General features: G+C 40.1%; 1 protein-coding gene across 1 annotated transcript in view; it reads right to left on the bottom strand.

The window, feature by feature from the left end:
• Positions 1–2077: 2077 nt before the first annotated feature.
• The window catches only part of LOC119656826 (pre-mRNA-splicing factor ATP-dependent RNA helicase PRP16), an 88216-nt gene continuing 67943 nt past the window's right edge, over positions 2078–22350 (bottom strand). Inside the window, exons 3-6 of the mRNA XM_038063471.1 lie at positions 10837–11749; positions 10625–10766; positions 2682–2842; positions 2078–2622 (exon numbers count right to left, since the gene is read on the bottom strand). Coding sequence (XP_037919399.1) covers positions 2189–2622; positions 2682–2842; positions 10625–10766; positions 10837–11749 — 1650 coding nt within the window. The 3' untranslated portion in view covers positions 2078–2188. The remainder of the gene's footprint in view (positions 2623–2681; positions 2843–10624; positions 10767–10836; positions 11750–22350) is intronic.

Genomic DNA, 22350 nt, shown 5'->3' on the forward strand with positions numbered 1-22350 from the left:
TCATTTTCACGTATAGCAACGATAACTGCATGTCTCTTCATTTCTGGAGTTAGAGCAAAAAGAAAAATAATAGCTTCGGGAAGTTATATTTGTATGTCCTCAAATACCGTATGCACCCTGTATATAGTTTCGTTTTCATAGAACGACGTTCCTCCTTGCCTAGTTATGTATATTTTTTAATCCTCTCTTTATTTTTATGTATCTTCTCAGCCCAAGGAGTACTGCTTCTCATTGCTTTTTTTTGTGATTTATTTTAATATTCCTTATTTAAGGCCATTCATAGATACGAATTAACAATAAGTGTAGCCGAAAACTCAACGATAGATCGCAAAACGAGTATATAAACCTATTTTTTCGTCTGATTCAACATAGATATACATCGAGGCGGAAATAGGAAAAGCAAATATATAAGGGGCATAGTCCCAATCTTTCACGGAAATTAAGCCTAAATTTTTATATAAACAAGAATGATGATCATAATAAAAATCATGGATAACCGGATAGACAGAATGTGTCCTCACAGCTAACGTATCATAATTCGCTATATTATACGCTAAATTGTTTCTCGATGGAAGTAGTGAAATCGTTCTAAATACACGCACCAAGGCACATTGATTCTGCATCGATTACCTCACATTTAGTGTAAAATTCCTTTACTCGAAATACTCAAGTCTTTTCATTTATCGTTCGGGGAACTTGGACATTGCCGTCGACATGGTGCTTTCCCTCACAGTAGTTAAAGTCACAGTGAATTCCGTGAACGAGGTTGTCTCCGCTGACATTGCAGTCGCCTCATCTTGCACAGCTACCGCCTCCTTCAACTTTTGTGCCGAGGAACGCCTGCAAGTCGGCCGTATCGACCAATTCTCCAAATTGTTCGGCAACTTTTTGCGAATTCTGGTATGTGGCGTTACTATAAAATATTCGTCCTCCTATCAAACGATAGACTCGCGTTTTGCACTTCGCGGAAAATTTTCGCTAACTGCAAACTGGTGTCTTCTCTAGCACTTTACACATTTAAATGAATTCTGATCTTTTTCCTGGGCGGAAAACAGCATCCATCTTTACAAGTTTCGACATGAAAATTTCTGTCTCGGCACACACCGCACTTGACAACCTTCTGGCTCTTCTTCTCCTTGCTTTTTTTCGAAAAACCAATTCCCCAGCCATGCATCATCTTCATGTCTACCGTGATGATGAAGTATTTTATCGCCAGCTTCGCAATACCATGGTTTCACCAGCCTGAATGAAAAGGACTTTGGGAACCTTCTCCTTGATCAGGACGACCACTTCCGTTTTCTCCACAACTAACGAGAATCCATACTCAGTCATTCACCTTCTGACTCGCCGCATTATCATTCCCAGTGTACACTGAGTTTGATCAACCGTGTGTCGGACCAGATATAGTATGAGTTGGAGACGGCAATGAATCGGTCAGTCATTAAGGAGGGGTGATAATTCCATTGCTGACTACGTTAAGCAATCCGCTGTCCCAAAATCGTCAGTGGGTGGATTGCCCCAAGAGCACTTGGCATAGAAAAGTAGGAGAGTGTGGGCGCCTCGGGAAGTTGAAGCACATTTCAGCGGATCGTGTATGGCGCGTAGGTGTGGTTTACGCGCTACACCCCATCCAGAGGGGAACTGCAACCATATATGTAACAGCTGCCTGCCGCCCTGGCTTACGCCATCTGAGGCAGGGTCTACCATGTTTTCTCAGGCTACCCACGCGGATTGGGTAATCTGCCCACCGCAGTTGGATTTTATGCACAACCAAATGGTAGTGGTATTGCTCATGGATTTCATCGTTGCCGAATTGCCCATCTTTCTGTAGCCGGCCAAATTAATACCAATATTTTTTCTAGAACAAAGCAACCTGTAAGGTCTCGGAACTCTGCAAGTTTATAGTATTTGACAAGTAAAAATTTACAACTCCATTTTCTGGTTTTATCTTTTCCGGAAAAGAATACTATACCAGCAATAGGAAATTTTGACAATCAAGATTGTCGATGAGTACGAGCGAAACACAAAAAATAGAAGTTTTCAGTAAATGACTTTATACTAAAGAAAAACTCGATAATTTAACATACATATGAGTTCTATAATGGCAGGATTTATGTAAAATAAATCTCTGCCTGATCTTTATTTTCAGAAAGTTAAATTACATGTATCTTACGTAAAAACCTCCAGTCTACAATCCAATTCTATACGGAGTTCTACGTGGCGTTGCGCCAGGAGTTAAAATTTCCTGTTTGGGTATTAATGCTTCCTCACGTTGAGCTGCCTGAAGTTTTTCTTCTTCCATTTGCTCTTGAGCCTTTTGCATTTGTTGTTCCATTTCCTTCAAATGCTCCGCTGCTTGTTTTTTCTTTTCACGGCCGCTTCGTCCTGTTTCCTTCACAGAGAAGAACATTGGACCCAGTTCTGCCAACCAGTACCCATCGACGGCCGTAGCACACTGCATATACTCCTTGGCTGTCATGACTAACTCATGGTAAACGACATAATCCGGCGTTGTCCCTAGTCCGTATAATGCTGATGTCGGATGCAAGTGACATGGCATGCCAGTTCGTAAATTTACATATTCGCCGATACCTTTCAGTCGAGCGGCTTGGTAGAAGTAAGCTACGAATTGATAAATTATTTAAAATAACATCCTTGAATTTTTAATGCTTTAAATGTACCTGAACAAATGCATTTCCTCACAATATCCCAATCAGATCCACATGATTTTACTGGCAGTTTTTGTTGTACAAGGATATCTTTTAGTTGTTGCCTGACTTCACGTACCTTTCGCATAGCTTTGATATGTATGAAGTGCTCATTGCACCAGTTTGATGAGTAGCTGAAAAAGTGGTTTTGTTAGCAATATTCTGGGAGGTTATTATACATGGATGAACTAAAAGTGTTCAAGTGTTTTTGCATTGAGCTAGTGTGTAGTGACGTATATCTGTATGTACTGCGACAGAATTATTATTTGGAACGATAAATAATGATTAGTTATATGTATAAATTGACTTCCATTTTCTTTCGAAATAGATTATCTTTATACGGTCCATATGAGGATATTTTTATTTAAACCGATTTTACTATACATTTTTTTAATTTGGCTCTTACATGACCGTACAAATGGAATCACTAAGATACGAAGTTCCTGGCCTGAATCACTTCCAGATCAGCGTTACTTGGTTACCATCATCATCATCACCAACGGCGCAACAACCGGTGTCCGGTCTAGGCCTGCCTTAATAAGGAACTCCAGACACTCCGGTTTTGCGCCCAGGTCCACCAAGTCGATGTCTCTAAAATCTGTCTGGCGTCCTGACCTACGCCATCGTTCCATATCAGGCAGGGTCTGCCTGGTCTTCTGTTTCTACCATAGATATTGTCCTTATAGACTTGGCTGGATCATCCTCATCCATACGGGGATTAAGTGACCCACCCACCGTAACGTATGGAGCTGGATTTTATCCACAACCTGACGATCATGGTATCGCTCATAGATTACGTCGTTATGTAGGCTGCGGAATCGTCCATCCTCATGTAGCAGGCCAAAAATTCTCCGGAGGATTCTTCTCTCGAACGCGGCCAAGAGTTCGCAATTTTTCTTGCTAAGAACCCAAGCTTCCAAGGAATATATGAGGGCTGACAAGATCATTGTCTTGTACAGTAAGAGCTTTGACCCTATGGTGAGACGTTTCGAGCGGAACAGTTTTTGTAAGCTGAAATAGGCGTGTACTTGGGAAATCGAGGTTTCGCAGGACTGAGTGAATGAACCTTTGAAAGGTTTACGTCGCATTGCACAATCCGAAAGTCATTCGGGTGAACTCGAAGAGTCCAAAGGGTGTGCATATTGTCATCTTTGGTGTGTCTTCTGGAGCTACAGGGATTTGATGATATGCCTTGGTTAAATCTAAGGTCGAAAAGATGCGGCAATTTGCGACATGATGTGCAAAGTCGTGGATAAGTGGAATTGGATATCGGTCTGGAACAGTCTGTGCATTTAGCCTTTTGTAATCCCCACAGGGGCGTCATTCGCCGTTTGGCTTAGGGACCATATGCAGTGGGGAAGACCAACAGCTGTTTGAGAGTCTGCAAATACCCTGTTGAAGAAGTTGTTGAAATTCTTTCGGTGCAATAGCCAGTTTCTGGGTTGGTAGAGGACACACCTTCGAGACAATCGGGGAACCAATGGTGTTAATATGGTGCTGCACATTATGCTTCACTGGCTTAGAGAGACTACACTTGGTAGTAATCTGGCTGAACTTTTGGAGAAGTGCCCGAATATGAGAGTTGGTAATGTCTTCTAAAAGTACAAAAAGATTGTTACCTGGACGAGATGCCATTTGGCCCGACGAATTAAGGTTGGTCGTGGGATCTATAAGAGATTTGTTTTGCAAGTCCACCAGCAACCCATAGTGACACAAGAAGTCTGCGTATGGGGACGCTGACATCCGCCAGGATGAATCGCCACGAAAATGCCCTACGCAAGCTAAGACTCACATCCACTTGCCTAAACCCGTAGGTGTTGATTCGGGAAGAATTTGCTGCCGCCAGTTTTAATGGTTGCGGAAATAGCCGATTTTATACTGCGAAACAAATGCTCAATATGATACAATGCATTAACTTACACTTAACTGTAAGGTAGGCCCCCAACGGCATACAACTGGCCTCCACGCCTTTAGTTGCTAACACTAGCCGGTCTTATGAACAGTTTGACACTACCACACTTAGTATCCACTCCAATATAGCACTAATTAAAACGTTTTCTATTCTACTTTTATTTTAAATTTTCAATTTCAATTACAAAACATGGTCACTAGGCGTGTGTACTCGGTGAAGGTTGGAGACGAAGAGACCGGTTGGCTTTCCACGCGGGCCCTCTGTCTCCAACCAACGGCACTTCTTCACCGCTGGCTCTCCACTCCTGTGGCGAGTTCTAAAACACGCGGAGAGCGCCGGCGGCGTCATCTATGTGCTTGCGAAATAAATTTTGAATGTTGCTAATCCTGCTGCGCCACACTGTAACTGACATCATTCTACTTTGAAAATATTTCGCATTCCCATTTCTGCTTAAAAGAGTTAATATTAGTATATTATTATTTTGAAAATTTACTGAAAACCCCTTCTAAAATAATTCTAGAAGTACAGTAAACGCAATAATATGACTGAATATGTTGACTGATTGATTGCAGACGAACAGGTTGTAATAAAAAGAAAAACTTCTTGTTAACAAAGTGTAGCTTCCTAGACGACTAAGGACTCCTTCGGCAATAGAAGATCAATTGGTAACTCTGAAACACAGTTTTGGAGTGCTTTAAAGGAACTTGTCCGAATTACCCTAGACAAATGAGGTAAAACGGTGGAACTGAAAAGTATAAAAATTTCAAAAATCAACCACGCTTTCAGATTATGCGTGTAAAAGCAATAAGAATTATGACTACTTAAACTTTAGGAAATCACAGCGTGATTAAAAGAGAATCATAAAACGTTTCAAGAGTCCTTTACAATATACTGTGAGGAACTGGAACCCGAAAAAGGGACTTCAAGGCTGTGCAGAGTTCTTAAAAGGGATGTGTCCGCCAAGTTGGCCTCTCTTAAAAAACCGGATAGAACTTTCACAATCTGGAGAGTTGAGGCTGTACAGAGATGACAACAGTGGGAGGGAGAGAGTTGGCGGAGAGTTTGAAGTTCATCAATACCAAAGTACTTATTCCCATTTTTAGTCCTTTTTTATTTTTTAAGTAGATACTTAGCAATATCACCTTTTGCTGAATAACAAAACGACTGACAATTCAGAACTGGTTACGTTATGCCGCTTATGGTCTCTTCGTAAAATAGGCCGAAATTTCAGCCCACTTAGTGTATAAAGTAACCCAACTGTGAAAGCTGGCAGTTCGAAAACATATGGGGCGCCATTCGCAATTCACAGAAAAGTTCGTTCGAAATCACTGCGACATTTAAGGAAGATATCGCGACATACACGGGCAGACAGATTTACTCTTAGAACATACGCTTGAGATGGGGATTCGAAAGATCACGACTACATCCACATTAAGCTTTTGACAGGACAAAAAGGGCGCAAACGATCACGACGAGCCGACCCCGCTTGTGAACAGGGCAGAGTCTAAAGAAAAAGAAGACTTTCTATGTAGATGAGTTTTTCCTTTGAACGCATTAAACACTAGATTTTGAATGTTGGGATAAATTTGTTTTGTTGCATAGCTTAACTTAGCTATCCCAAAATACGCTGCGAAACCGAACGATTATCGGAGGAAATGGTCGCTTTATGTCCTTAAGTAATCTTGCAGAACTAAATAAATAGCCTATTTATAGCTACTTGGGTCCTTTCTACGAGCTCATTTGTATTTGTTGCAATTGTATTTTGTTTATAATTGAAAGTGAGTAATGTCTTCAAATCCGAAAGACAACTTTTCAAACAATGTTTTTTAAATAAGTTTTTCTCAAAATGACATTTTTCATATTTACGGGAATTCTAACTCAAAAATTTATAAACCGATCATTACGAAACTCAGAGGTATAATTCTTGATAAAATTTCCAACAATATGAACGAACATTCGGGATGCTATTATATTTTTAACGGTGACTTTTTCGCCTAATTACTGAAAAAAATGTTGAAAATTAAATTTTTTTTTGACAAAATTTTGCCAAATTTTAATTTTGATTTTTCACCTGCATTGAGTTTCATATTCTTTGAAAATAAGTTAGTGATGTAAAATTAAAAGCTGTTTGATTTCAGATAAAAACTGGAGCGGCTACATATCACGGAGTAAGAGAACTCTAGTTATAACGCGTAACTTTGTTATTTGTGGCTTAAATTTATCAAAAAAAAATATCTTGAAATATTACTAATACAATGTACAAATTTGATTGAATTCCAATTAATTCTTACCACAAAAAATTCCCAAAAAAGTACTTGAAAATGAGCCTTCTAATGTGGTTCCCCTCTTAAATACCAACCAAGAAATCGCTTGCAAGATGTTAACCAGAAAGCGAATCGTGTGCATATTTCACCCAACCAAACTTTCTTTAATGTGATTGCCGAAGATGAATCCTGATATTTCCAGTTCAACCCGAAAACGGACACTAAAGTCCAGAATGGCAACTGTTCTCGTCCGAAAAAGGGCCGAATGAGCAGGCCTATGGTGAAAATGATGTTTCTTGCTTTTTTTTTATCATCGTGGTGGCATTCATTAGGAGTTTTTACCTTCTGGGCTAACTATGGATACACAGTTTTACGCCGAAGTGCTTCATCGATCACGAAAACTGGCTAACTGCGTGCGACCAGACATCCCCAGTTGAAACTCTACCACGACAATGCGTCGTACCATATCATCATGTTTGTGCAGAACCGTCCAAGATACTGTAAGTAAACTCTCCGCAGCATTTCGGCAAATGACTTGTTTCGTGCCATTTTCAGCTGTGATTTCATTATTAGCTTGAATAAATTTACGAATGATTACAATGTCATGCTGAAAGAACGGTTGTTGCATTTGTCGATTTCATTAGTTTGCATTGATGAAATCATTGATGCAAGAGCGAAATAGTTGCACAAAGTCCCACTGGGATGCGCGGAACGGCGAACATGCCCAATTATTAGATTATCTTCCACCGTAAAAATTCAAGCCGGGAGATGAGTGTTCTTGGCTTCTACGATGCCGTGTCTGACAAACTCCGTGCTAGAACCGGAACGTCTGTTGCTGGATCGTATGAATAACCTCATAGTAAATTTATGGAACAATTCTTTTGTGTCTGATGCGTTGGACACGCTACGCTAACTACTGGATCGTATGAATAGAACTTAACAATTTTTTACCTCTGTCCGGATTTTAATTTTGCTTATGGAAATACAGAATTAGAAAATTCGCTGGTAGTCAGGGTTTTATTTTATCCTTTTTCGTTAACTTTCGTCGCATTGTATTTAACAGGCTGTACGTTACGTTCGTGTACAAAAAAAAAACAAGTCGGAATACAGGAAGCTGGACGCTTCGGATACAAAGGTTTTGTGTTCATCTTGTGTGGAAAATTTGCACGTTTTACCATTCGTACATACCTTTTCCTTGATGTGTCTCTAAATTCCAACCCTGCCGTTCATATGAGGTCATCTTATATGATGATGATGCCATACTCGTCTTAGAGTGCGATAAATTCACGAGAAATGCACAATTTTGACCTACAATTTTGTTAAACCTCTCCAAAATTGTGTATTCTATAATATTATTGCCTATAATCGTACCAAATTTTGGACTTCTAGGATGAACTTCATGGTACATTTCTAAAATATGGTAATATGCTATTATTAACTTTCTGTGAGCAGATATACAGGGTGCATTATGAAAGTAATGCGCGTTGTTTTATTATGATGTAACTATACATCGCAGCGCGATCGTAGAGGAGGGGTTTCTGCCCTTTAAAATGCGCTTTGCTTCAGTTTGCTCAGAGCAGTAAGAGTGTTAGGACGTGTCTTTGCCTGAAGTCTGATTTTCGATTGTGTTACTGCGTAATGGAGCGCTCACTGGAACAGGGGAACGCGATCAAGTTTTGTGTGCGGCTTGGGAAGAATGCAACGGAAACTTATCAAATGCTTCAATAGGCCTTTACGGAGGGATGCATTTCGAGATTCCAATGCGGAAGGTGACACAAGGCCTTCAAGGATGGCCAGGAGGAGGCCCCGTTCTGGACGCCCAAAAACAGCCGGACTGATGAAAACGTCCAGCGTGTGCGCGAAGTTTTGAGTCTAGGCTGTCGGTTAAGTATCCAGGTAATCGCTGACGTCCTGAACTTGTCGATATTCGCGGTACATAAGATAGTGACGGAGGATTTGCAAATGCGAAAGGTTTGTGCAAAGCTTCTGTCGAAGGTGTTGACGGAGGGGCAAAAAGAAGTTCGAGTTTTGCGCAGGAAAGAATTATTACGATTGATTATAAATGCGCCAGAGTTTTTTAACTCCACTCTAACTGGGGACGAATCCTGCATGTTCGAGGACGATTCAGAATCCAAAGTGCGGAGCTCCGAGTGGCACATACAATCTTCTCCCAAATCCAAAAAAGCGCGCTTGAGCAAGTCTCGCATCAAAACAATGCTGATTGTCTTCTTCGACGCCAGAGGGTCCATTTTGAGTTTGTACCGCAAGGACAAACTGTCAACGATAGTCGATAGTAAGGATACAGTAAATGGATCACAACCTATCTAACTACTACTTAACTACTCAATTTATCTGGAAAATTAAGTTTGTACCTTTTGAAGGCAGAACTATCTTTAATAACCTTTAATAAAGTAAAGATAATAGAAAAACCAATTTTTGTGCGCCAAGCTAACTTCGACAGAAAGTGTGTCTGGAGTGCTCTGCATAGGAGGGGTATTCCAGAGAAACTAAAAACTAGCGGAGCAATATATGACTGCGCAAAAGGTGCGCAAGATAAAATCTCGGTGGAATTTAACGTTTGATACTTTCTTTTCCTCGTTATTGGTGACGTCCTTCATGCCTCTTTGGAGGGGTTAACACCTCGACTACGATGATGACACAAACTTGTTCTCATACGGAGCCATGGATGTTGGCCAATATGTATTAGTGGACACTAAATCAAGACCGTCGAATAGTTTGTATATCTAGCAAGCGTTGTTCCTGTCGGCGATAGTACCGAATCCGTTGCTCGACGTATTACCAAAGGCAAGTCTGCCTTCGCAGTTCTGCCCTAAATATGACAATGCAGCTATCCCAACATCAACATTAAGTTAACATTTACCTTGCTTCTCTGGGAAGCTATAGAAAAGCACATAGAAAGTGAACGACATTGTTACTCGAAAGCTCCAACCTATCATCCACTTGTTTCTTTGTCGTAGCATCGGGTTACTATAGCCTCAGATAATATGAAGCCAAGAATTTCATTGACTTGAAGCCTTGAATTCTTGAAGCCAAGAATTTCATGTGCCCATATAAACTAACCTTTACTTGAAGCTTCAAATAAGCATTTGGCACGACACAAACGATAAAATCCTCTGACAATAGTTCATTTATTTTTCTAGTTTAATTGTGACGCTGCGTCACATAATCAAGAACTACGATTTTGGTTTGAAACAATGTATATTTGTCCATAAGAAAAATAGGAATTTGATTGGAAAAAGCCTGGAAAGATCACGAAAGTACCTGAAAAAACTGCCATGTCTTCTGGACCAACTCGTCGCGAGTTTATCGTTTGATATTGGTTGTGTTTTTTTTTACACAACTCACGATTTGTTTTTCAGCTCAAAGAAGGATCTTACTTTTCTTCGATTTACGAAGCTACTGATATATGAATGTGCGTCCTCTGGATCCTTTGGGGGCGCCATTTAGAACATGACTCGCAAAATTTGGCTTTACTAAAACCAATGGTAGAGATTTGCCATCATGAGTGTCGACATTTTTTTTAATAGGCTAAAGAAGCTTTCACTGCGCTTTTGAAGTGTGTATCTCTACATAGAATCGATTATCGAATATTCAATTGTAAACACGGTTCTTTCAAAGCATAATACTGAAATAGGGTTCTAAATGAACTGTGCGCGTAGCATGCTGTGTTTATTTGGTTTTACAGTAGAATGCATGAATGAAACGAAAACCATACTTACTTATTTTGTTTCCATTGCATATATACATTGAGGTAGGTCAAGTGATCAGATTCAGGCACTTGGAATTTCTCACGTACGCCATCAGCTTCTTCTTCTCTGCCCTTTGGTCGATAGAATATTGAAGGGACAGAAAGCATTGAAACTGAAAATTTGAAATAAACAGCGAGAGTCAAAATAAATATAATTATTAAAATATAAATACACTTTCTTACCAATAATCAAAACTTCGGCACTGCATTCCATTTGACAAGATACAATCAACATTTGACATTGTGGGGGATCCAAAGGAAATTCTGCCATTTGCCTGCCCAATGCAGTAAGTGCTCCAGTGTGATCTAAGGCTCCCAAGATCCAAAGTTGGTATAATGAATTCAAGATGTTATCTTGCGGAGGTGGATCCATAAAGTGAAATTGCAGCAGATCTACTACTCCCAATGATTTTAGAAGCAAAACAGTGTTGGCTAGGTTAGTTCGTTGTATTTCGGGTACGGTTAAAGGAAGAAGTTCTTCTTTGTACTGTCGCTCAGTGTATAGCCTAAATGCTTGGCCTGGCCCTGTTCTCCCGGCTCTTCCGGATCGCTGATTTGCATTGGCTTGTGATATAGGATATATCTGCAGTGCATCCATACCTATTCTTGGATTGTACACTTTCAACTTGCAATAACCTGAGTCAATAACAAAAATAATGCCATCTACAGTCAATGATGTTTCTGCTATGTTAGTAGCAACCACACACTTTCTCTTCCCATCTTGAGCTTTTTGGAAGATTTTCGCTTGTAAGTCGGACGGCAATTGGGAATATATGGGTAGAATTGACAATTCTGGTGCGTTGTCGATTTCGCTCAACCTTTCGGCCAATACTTCACACGTTACTTCAATATCCTCTTGACCTGGCATGAACACCAGGATATCTCCTTCTGTCGGTTGAAGATGAATCTGTAGAGCTTGTTTTACCGCAGAGTCTACATAGTCGTCACATGTATTTTTGCCGAAGAATGTTTCCACAGGAAATGTGCGACCAGGAATTGTGAATGTCGGTACATTACCGAAGAATGTTGCAAATTTTGTTGAGTCCATTGTAGCTGATGTGACAATTAATTTGAGGTCGTGTCGACGCGCAACTATCTGAAAGCGGAAATGGATATAGAAATGTTAACATTTATTCTTTTCTTGTTACAAAAGTGCACATTAAACGTAGTATATACATATGTTCTTTGCAATTGATTTTAATTAAGCCTAAATCATGCCAGCTTGTAACATAATACCACACCACACCAATCCCCATGCCCTTATTTAAAAGGGTAATTTAGTCGTATACTATATATGTAGACATAGTTGAACAAGGCATTGCTTTTCTCTTATGCATATTCTAAAGTTGATTATAAATTTCATTCACTATCATAAAGCATCATGGTAAACAAAATGTCTCGTTTTGTTGCAGGTATTGACAAAAAATTTATTTTATGAGTAGCACTTTGCAAACTAAAAAAATATGTCACGATTTAGGAGATCGATGTGTGTATATTGTTGTTTCGTGGCATCTACCGAATTAAACTGGTCCCTAAATCAAATAAATTAATAATTTTTTGAAGGGGTGGCTCCAGATGTGAAAAGTTTACAGTTAAGTTGTTAGCTATACATGAGGGTAGGTTAACAAGTTGATTTAACTCATTAACAATTCATCATAGTTGTAGGTTGAACAATATAGATTTTTTGTAGGATTTTAATCATGTTTCGAATAGAGACGAACTTAATGGTAATAACTTTTGGCTATCGAAAAGAACTTTGATTGGATTGGATTGATATGGGAATTTAACAATGATATTAAAGTCCTCCAAGATTTTCGCTTTTTTCAATTTGATCAAGAATTCTGGCGATAACGGCTGGGCATTTTAAGCTTAAGCGGCTGGAGAGTATTCCTCTCCCTCCTGTAGCACTGTGCTTTTTTTATCTGGTAAACCTACCAATTGTAGGAGAGAATGTGGTGTCGGACTGATATTGACAGCTGATACAAGGCGCGTTATCATGGCCTGATTTCAGCAAGATCTCGATCGTTAAGTTCCGATCCACGTTCAGAAGCATCGTAATTGTTCAGTGTTGTGTACTGACGAAAATTTTCAATATATAGAAGAAAGATGTCTTCAATGAGCAACTACACGCAGTTCAAGAAATCGATAATCCTGTCAGAGGTATTAATTGTTGCTCGAAAGCAATTTTAGGAATGAAATTGAATTTGTAGCAACGAGTTCATATTAAATTTCACGAAATGACCTCCATGGTTAAATCCAACTGAACGTTCGCCAAATGAGGCATTCCTGCAGATAAGACATGGATTTGTGAGAAAGACACACGATCTAGACATTATGCGAACGAACAGCCTGCTACGAAGGAGTCGTAAATTGAAAAGGCACGTAGTTTTCCATCGAAAAGGAGTGCGTAAATCACGAGTTGCATTGATTACATCGGTGTTGTGTAGCATAGCTTATTGTCCGATGACCAATATAGAGTACTATCCTGGCGTTATGAGACGCCTACCTAAAAAAAGCCCTTATAAAAGGATTCATCGGAAAATAATTCGTAGATTTTGCATTTCGATAACGCAATATCGCACAATGGCATAATTTTTGCGCTTTTGCCAAGTACCCTACCAATACCATCCAACAGCTACCGAAAGCATCTTATTCGGCTCCTTTATATTTCTTTGTGTTCAATGAAATCCGAAAACAACCAGGGGCAATACGTTTCGGCAATGTTACAAAAACTATTCCGCTCGAAACGTCTCACCATAGAGTCAAAGCTCTTACTGTACAAGACAATGATCTTGCCAGTACTCATGCATTCCTCGGAGACTTGGGTTCTTAGCAAGAAAAATTGCGAAATCTTGGCCGTGTTCGAGAAAAGAATCCTTCGAAGAATTTTTGGCCCCTTACATGACGATAGACGATTCCGTGCCTACATAACGACAAAATCTATGAACGATATCATGACCGTCTGGTTGTGGATAAAATGCGGCTGAATAGGTTGCGGAGGGCGGGCAACTTAATCCGTATGGATTAGGATGATCGAGCCCGAAAAGTCTATAAGGGCAATATCTATGGTAGAAAAAGAAGACGATGCAGACCCTGCCTGAAATGCAACGATGGCGGACGCCAAACAGGGATATCGAATTGGTGGACCTCGGCGCAAAACCAGGATGTCTGGCGTTCTTTATTAAGGCAGGCCTAGGCCGAATGCCGGTTGTTGCGCCGTTAATGATGATGATTATCGGTGTGAGATCTAACTAAACAAAAACGAAAATGTAATACAATAGTGAGCAGGCAGGGAATTTTCTGTAAACTGGCCAAAGAAGAAGATATGAGCACTTGTAGAGGCATCAATCATCGAAAACAGTTTTATTCAGATTCATTTGGATCCTGCGCTGCATGAGTCGATAACCAAGCTTGACACCAGGGAAACATGATTTGCATAGGGTATATCAGGTGCTGGATGTTGAATGCCTCGCGTGACAGTGCCCATGGCAAAACAAAGAAGTGGGGAGAAGAATACCCATCCTGCCGGCTAACCTCCATCCACCAACCGATTGATTAAGGAGTATGACCTCCAAGTTGTATAGCGCAACTCTATGCTCGAACCCATAAGTAGCTCTGACGGCTATGCGGACACAACCAACATGAAACTCCCATAACGGCTCAACCCCAAATAACCGGGCCGAAAGCACATCTCACTTGAATCACAGCGATCGCTTTGCTTCCTGGTTCACATTTTTATAAATTTGCTAATTGGTCAATGCTTTATAGACGAACTTATGATAGAGGAGTTTATTTCCATGTACGTTCACTTAGACGTCATCGTTCTAACGCCAAATATTCGATTGATGAGCCACTTACCAGACTTGGTGATCCCGTAGTGTGCATAGGCCGCTTTATGGGTCGTATTTCTAACTTGACTCCACGTTTCCTGAACGTTCCTAATGATCGTAAGTCGCGTAAGTGAAATGATTTCTTCTTTTATTTCCATCATTTAATTCACAACTGGTTGGCGCGCACCTAACGTTGCTTCAACAGTGGTTTGATTCGCCAGATAGCAATCAACGGACGATGTGAGATGCGATAGTCTCATATGGGACGATTTTGTTGCCAGCGACAGTGAAAAGAAAGCGGCATCTTATGAGAATATAGTCGATTTGCGTTTTTTCGGCATCGGACCAACCTATCTGTTGAGTGAGATAATATGAAAATATACTTGATCAGCCAATCATCAAATCGCTTGACATCTTTAATATCGTCACGGGAACCCACAGAGATGACAATGCCAAATAAAGAAGTTTATAGTCATTTTTACCGCGTTCGTGTTCCATGTAGCAGCTTGTGGCTCGGACAAACTTGTTGTATGGACGCCGATAGCAATCCTCTCTCATTTCTCGACACCTCCTGCCACATCGACTGAGGGTCAGAAAGAGAGATCAGATAGGATTTAGCATGATGAATATCTCCAACTATACTCAATACATTGCCTCATGTGCACAGTCTTGGGAACTATGACGACAGCAGATACCGTTATGAATTAGATTCCCTATTGATAAGATTGCATGCGGCGGTCATCTCCACCGCATGACATGTTGCATAAATTAAGGGGGAAATAGCAAATTTAATGCCAAGCACTGGAATCCATTATCCCATCGCGTAAAAGCGAGTCGCCCAGAAACACGTGGCGCAGAAGAGTGTGGGAGGAGTGTAGGTTTTCTAAGAAGTTTGAAAAGAAACCAAAACACATTTCCTGGAGCTGGCAACGATAATGCGCCCGCTATGACCTACGAAAGAATCAATCATAACCGTTAAACAACCATGGAATACACCTGGTATGTTTCCATACGATATGATAAAATTTTCACCTACAACAATTCGGAGAGCAAAATTATCCATTGAAGTTTTCGTTTGTTTAGTCCTATATGCTTTAATCATCAGGGGAGATAGAGTTGAAAACATGTGAATCCGAAATCTGGAAAAAATCACAATGATACAACTATATGAAATCTAGGCCTCAAAATATATCCCATTTTTTTTCATCAAATATAGTCATGTGGGGTATCAAATTAAAGGTCTTGGTCAGTACTTTACGAAGCCGGTCTTAGTTTTGACACTTGTTGGGAAGGTGGGCTGTGCATGGCGTTGAAAGTGATCTTTTTTTTTAACGAACCCATTCTCTGAAACGACCCAACCGAAAAATCTGAAAAAAATCAAGGGGCTGCCACTACATGGTGCCTAGGCTCCGAAATACCCTCCATATCGATATCTGTTCAAATAAAGCTAATAATAGTACGTTACTATAATTTTTAGTAATTGACACGAAAACCCCCCTTAAATTCGCCCTAGGCTACAGCATAGAGCATGATCCTGCCAAATTTGGTGAAAATCGCACTATTACTAACTACAAAGTTATACCAGATGAAAACTGTCGCTTCTCTGCAAATTCAAGACTATGAATGCCAATATCACTTGAAAGTGGATATTTTCCATAATATATGCATCTCTTTATAAAAGAAACACACGAATCCTTTCATACCTGAAGCGTCTAGCTTCCAGTTTACCGACTTGTTTTATTTAGGCTAACACAGTATTTATTTGCATCTTGGAGTTCGGCAATATTTAATATTCTAAATTATGTACGAATGGAAAATCGTGCATAGAGAGCCAGCTGCCCAGCTTCCGGTATTCTGGCTTGTTTATAATAATCCTTAAATTAATAACTTGATGAGTATTTTGCCTCCTTATCCTTATATCAACTGACACTTTCAAATATTACTGTTAAGCCTAAAGTATAGAAAAGCGGAAAATTCCGTAGAATATTCCAATACGTCTAAAGCTTGAGATTACAGATTATCTTTTATCTTTTCCCCGATTGTAAGAAATACGTGGCATTGGATAATCTTTAGCATCTGAATGAAATAATCTCCACACAGTTCAGGGTTCACACTAACTTGATTTTTGATTCGAGAACATTGAATGAATTACACATAACTGTTTGCTTAGAACAGATTGATTCGTTTAATTAACAACTAAGATATCAAACCAGTTTTATTTGTGAGAATCGTAAGGCGTTTGAAATTTGTTGCTCTTCGCTGGCAATGTAAATTCATTTCCCAGATAATAAATTTACTACTGATACCACTCAATTTTCAAATTACATTCAGCCAATTGTTTCAAGAGATTTATAGTTTTGGCAAGAGATGACTTCCGCATTTTATCTGAAGGCCCTGAACCCTAGATTTTCAATGTTTGTGCGGTAGCTACCGTCTAGACTATTTACAACTAAATAGGAAATATTTGTTCGTTTATTTATTTCATTTTCTCATTAGACAATTTTTACCGTGAAGAATGTCATCTAGAGTATAAAAACTGCATACCTTGAAGTCCTTGAATAACAACAAATGTTAATCTAAGTGTTTACAGCTGTCATTTTTATTTTTCGCTTATCAAGAGAAAGCCTATTGCAAATGATATTTTTAGGTAATCGTATAAAGATTGGCGAAATAGAACACCCCAATCTGCAAGTTCGAGATATTTTTAGCCATTGATATACTTGTGTATAATATATAGACTAAATACAGCATGTGACTGGATTAAATAGTCTTTTTTTTTTCCGTTACTGACCAGCGCCACCAATATTTTGATACAATCAAAGATGTAAACACGCAATGCTATATCGACGACGCAGATGAGTAACTTATATACCGACCATAGACCTACTCGGATGTACTGTATTAGTTTTAAATTTTCTCTTCAAGCGGATGACGCTGCGAAAACAGTTCTCTTCTTAAATTCATACATAACTGGTAAATACTTGACCTTATTAATGTCAAATTCCCTCCCCCAAAATATCATTAAAAATTGTAAACAAACGTCTAAAGAATGTGGACTATTAGTTGCCAATTCTGGTTTTCGAATATACATTTGGTACACATGACGATGATGAATTCTTGAAGTATCTATGTATATACAGAATGTGTACTTTGGCTCGCGAAAGCAGAAATTATAATAAGATATATATAAGATACCTACGTGGGCAACGTCACGAATTACATATGACCGAAAGTTGGTTTTGTTTACAAATTAATCTGTTTTGATCTTCATAAATCTTGTGACTCTTTTTATATTCGTTTGATTTACTGAACATTGTTTTCCTTTCTACTTAGCACGGAATTAGCTCAACAAATTTGCTTTGCTTCTATGATGATCAATCTCGAATTGAAGTAGATACATTCACACTATGCAAGGTTGGTTTTGTTTTTTACTTAGAAAGTCCATTCAAATTGTGGCGAAAATTGATTGATTTTTGGAAGAATGTATGTACCTTCCTGATAACAAGAAAAAAATTGAATTTTTAAGTGTCAGACCACATTCCTAGTAAAAAATTTATTTCCAGTGTGTTCTCATAAGGAGAGAAAAAAAGAGATAATTTTCGTCCTTCGTTCCACAAGGGGAGGGGGGAGCGCGGAAAGTAACAATTGTAAAGGATTGTTCGGTGAATTCCCGCAAGGAGAATCATAGAGTATAAGATAAACAACTCAAGCAAAAAAGAGTCGCGCAAATTCGATCTACCACGTTTGAAATTAGAGAACTAAGTGACAATGTTTCACATTAAAGGAGTAGGCAGTCCTTCCTTCTGCCTTTCTTCAAAGTTTCATCTCGCTAAATCCAGAGACTTTTGAAAGCGAATAACCCACGAGACGATAAGTAGCAACACAAAAATGATGAGCTCTTGATGTATGCTGACGAAGGAACAAAAAGGAGGCTCTACCTTGCAAGGTAGGATATGATGGACGTTTAGAAACGCTTCCGGAGAAAGCGTGTAATCCAGAACTGAAACAAGCCAAGAAATCGGAAGGTGGGCGCTTCAGGTATGAAAGGTTTTGTTTGTTTCTTCTGTGAGTATATTTAAGTGTGGAACTATCCCATTTGTACCAAAAAAAAATTTACACCCCTGTTTTACATGTAGGGAGACCCCCCCCCCTAAATCTCGGTGTAGAAGGATATCACTCACTGCATGTCTGGGCGTTCACAGATTTTGCAAACAAAACCTTAGAAAACTTAGTTGTTTTTACTTTTTCGTAATATAATTTTTACCTCTGGGTTAAATTTTTTCCTGCAGTCTACCTAAAACTACACACTTTTTTTGAAAAGGAAAAAAAATGAAAACAAGTCGGGAAACCGGAAGCTGGGCGCTTCAGGTATGAAAGGTTTTATTTGCTTCTGGTGTGAGTATATTTTAGTGTAGAGCTATCCCATTTGTACGTAGCCCGCTAAGAATATGCATTTAGCATGTCAGATTTAGTACTTCGGGTTGTAAATTTACACGGTAAAGACAACTTTGAGCTACTGTAACTTTGTTACTAATAGTATGATTTTGATCAAACTTGGAGATAATATGCTTCATATTATATTTTATACTACTACCAACTTCTGAGATAAACTTAAGGGGCGTTTTACTCAATTTTCCCAAAAATGTGGTAATATACTATTATTAACTTAATTTGAACAGATATCGATATGGAGAGTATTTTGAGACCTGGGCATCCTATAGAGGCAGCTTCATGATTTCTTTCAGATTTTTCGTTTGGCTAGTTTCTGAGAATCGGTCCATTAAAGAAATCATCACTTTCCACCCCTCTCACCCCCCGCCTTTTTAACAAATCTCAAAACTAAGACCGGCTTCGAAACGTACTAATCGAAACCTTTCATTTGATACCCCATATGACTATATTTGGTGAAAAAAAATTTACACCCCCCTTTTATATGTATGGGGAGCCCCCCTAAATCTCAACATAGGAGGATATCACTCATTGCATGTCTGGGGGTCCACAGGTCCCACCTTTTCACCAAATTTCGTGTCAATCGGTATAGCCGTTTCTGAGAAAAGTACTTGTGACAGACAGACCACCACGCTATCAAAGACCAAGTGCGGTCTATTAGGGCGACGTACTTTAAGGCTAAAGAGGACGCAAAAGCACACGAAGAAGGTATACTGCCGAACAGCCAACGGAAAGTGATGGTTACCGTAGCAACACAAACTATACTGAAAACATCTCTTCCCATGAGGCTCTTTGACAAAGGAAGTATCCAAGGTGAAAGGGACATCTCAGCAATGCGCAATAAGCGACAAAGAGATCCCAACGAAGAGGTACAATCACCCCAACGGACAGCGAAACGCAAAGAGGAGAAACCAATGCCAGCGCAACCTAGAAAGACAGGAGACGGAAGCTTATCAGCCCACCCGGAAAAGGCCACTAACTGCGCCGAAGAATCTACCAGAACTAAAGTAGACAGTAAGAAACGGTTGCAAAGGAGAATCAGGCCGGACGCGCTGATTATAACAAAAACCAGCAAGCTGACGTACGCGGAGATTTTGCGTAAAGTAAAAGCAGATGCCTCCCTGACTGAACTGAGTGGCAATGTTACGCGTATCAGACGTATACAGAAAGGAGATCTGTTGCTGGAGAAGATGTAGGCGAAAACCTACGGAAAAAAATCGAAGTGTCACTAGGCGAGGCTGCGGCCATCAAAATGAGCAGATTCAGTGGTGATAGAATGTAAGGACTTAGATGAAGTCGCCACGAAGTCCGAGATCTGTGAAGCCTTGCAATCTCAATTAGGACTGCAATCAGTGAGCGAGGCCAACATGCTACGACTTAGGAAGGCGTACGGGGATACACAGATAGCGTCGATAAGCAGCAGGTAAAGTTCGTATTGGATGGGTGGTTTGCCGGATACGAGAGTGTTTTAAGTGCTGGCAGTTCGATCACATTGCGAAAGCCTGTACCAGCTCACAAGACAGATCTAGTCTGTGCCGGAAGTGTGGAGAGCAAGACCATTTTGCGAAGGATTGCGACGGAAAGCCCAAATGCGTGTTCTGTGTCGAAACGAAAATTAGCGACAGCGCCGACATTGCAGGAAGCAGTAAATGTCCAGTGTTCAGAAAGGCGTTCATAAATAAGTACAAATGAAGTTTATGCAACTAAATCTGAACCACTGTCGAGCGGCCCAAGACCTGCTCTCCCAGAGCATGTTCGAAAATAATGTCGACATAGCTATTGTATGCGAACAATATGAAAATCTTCATAGCGGAGTATGGGTAGCTCACAAAAACAGCAAAGCCGCGATATAGACCGATATGTTTAGTCAATACCATTGGTAAACTATTTGAACGAGTATTATACAACTGGCTGCTTGCTGTTGCGGAAAAGGAAGGAGACCTATCCGACAAGCAATTCGGGTTTCGTAAAGGGAGATCAACCGTTGATGCAATCAGCATGGTGACTGGCCTGGCTCGCACTGCAATACAAGATGACAAATGCTGCGCAGTGGTGACATTCGATGTAAAAAAATGCATTCAACACTGCAAAGTGGATGAAAATCGTAGAAGCTCTAATCAAACTACAGGCTCCGAAGTACATTGTACGCATCGCATCGTTGTTACATTTCTTCTTGGAAAAAGATTATATTGCGACTCGGACAATGGACACAAATTATTCCCAATGACGTGCGGCGTACCACAGGGGTCTGTCTTAGGCCCCTTACTGTGGTTAATTATGTACAATGGAGTGCTAACGCTCCGCCTTCCTAACGGCGTGACAACTATTGGCTTTGCGGATGATATCGGGGTAACAATAGTGGCAAAACGCTTAGACGAGATCGAAATCTACGCAAATGAAGCGGTATGGGAGATCAATTCCTGGTTGAAAAAGTCCGGTCTATCACTTGCTGAACACAAAACGGAACTAGTGCTAATCAGCAAAAGAAGGAAAGACACAACCGTGAAAATTAAAGTTGGTGAAAAAACAATTTACTCCCAAGAGTCGCTTAAATATTTGGGAGTAATGATTGACAAAAGACACAACTTTAAAAACCACATTAAGTGCGCTGCAACTAAAGCAACATCCATCGCTGTAACAATCTCGAGGATACTACCGAACATTGGTGGACCAAGATAAAGTCGACGTCGTCTTATTTCAAGGGTAGTTAGTTTCGTGCTACTCTACGCAGCTCCAGTTTAGGCAACCGTTCTGGAAAACAAATCAAAATGCGGAAAACTAGGAATGGCGTATCGATTCCGACTCCGGGTATTCAGTGCTTATCGAACGACATCAGGAGAAGCAGCATATGTACTGGCAGGGACCATCCCCTAGACATCTTGGCGGATGAAGGTCGGCGTCTCTACGACAAAATGTATGCAATCGGGGGAGTCTATTGTAGTTCGACGGCAACTAGCACGGCGGAAATTCATCGCAGAATGGCAAAAGAGATGGAACGAAGCAAAAACTGGCCGTTGGACCAAACGTATCATTCCGCACATTCGAAGATGGATTGAAAGGAGCCGCGGGCAACTAAGCTACGAGCTAACACAGTTTTTAAGTGGACATGGAGGTTATCGGGCTTATCTATATCGATTTGGACACGATGAGAATGCGGAACATGTTGTATTTGAGTGCCCAAGGTTTACTGCACACCGAACTAGGGTGGAAGCGATCACAGACAGGCGCTTAACACCTGGAAATATAGTGGAGTTTATGTTGGAATCAACAGAGGCTTGCAATCAAGTGGTAATTGAGCTGAAAATGATTCATCAACGGCTAAGGCATGAAGAACTGCGAAGAAAGCAAGAAAGGGAGCAAACAATAATACGCCACAGTTAAGAACTGATCCAGCCCCGCGATGCAATGCTTATAGCAG

The sequence above is a fragment of the Hermetia illucens genome, chromosome 5 (genome assembly GCF_905115235.1).
Source record: "Hermetia illucens chromosome 5, iHerIll2.2.curated.20191125, whole genome shotgun sequence".
In the NCBI taxonomy this organism is placed as follows: domain Eukaryota; kingdom Metazoa; phylum Arthropoda; class Insecta; order Diptera; family Stratiomyidae; genus Hermetia; species Hermetia illucens.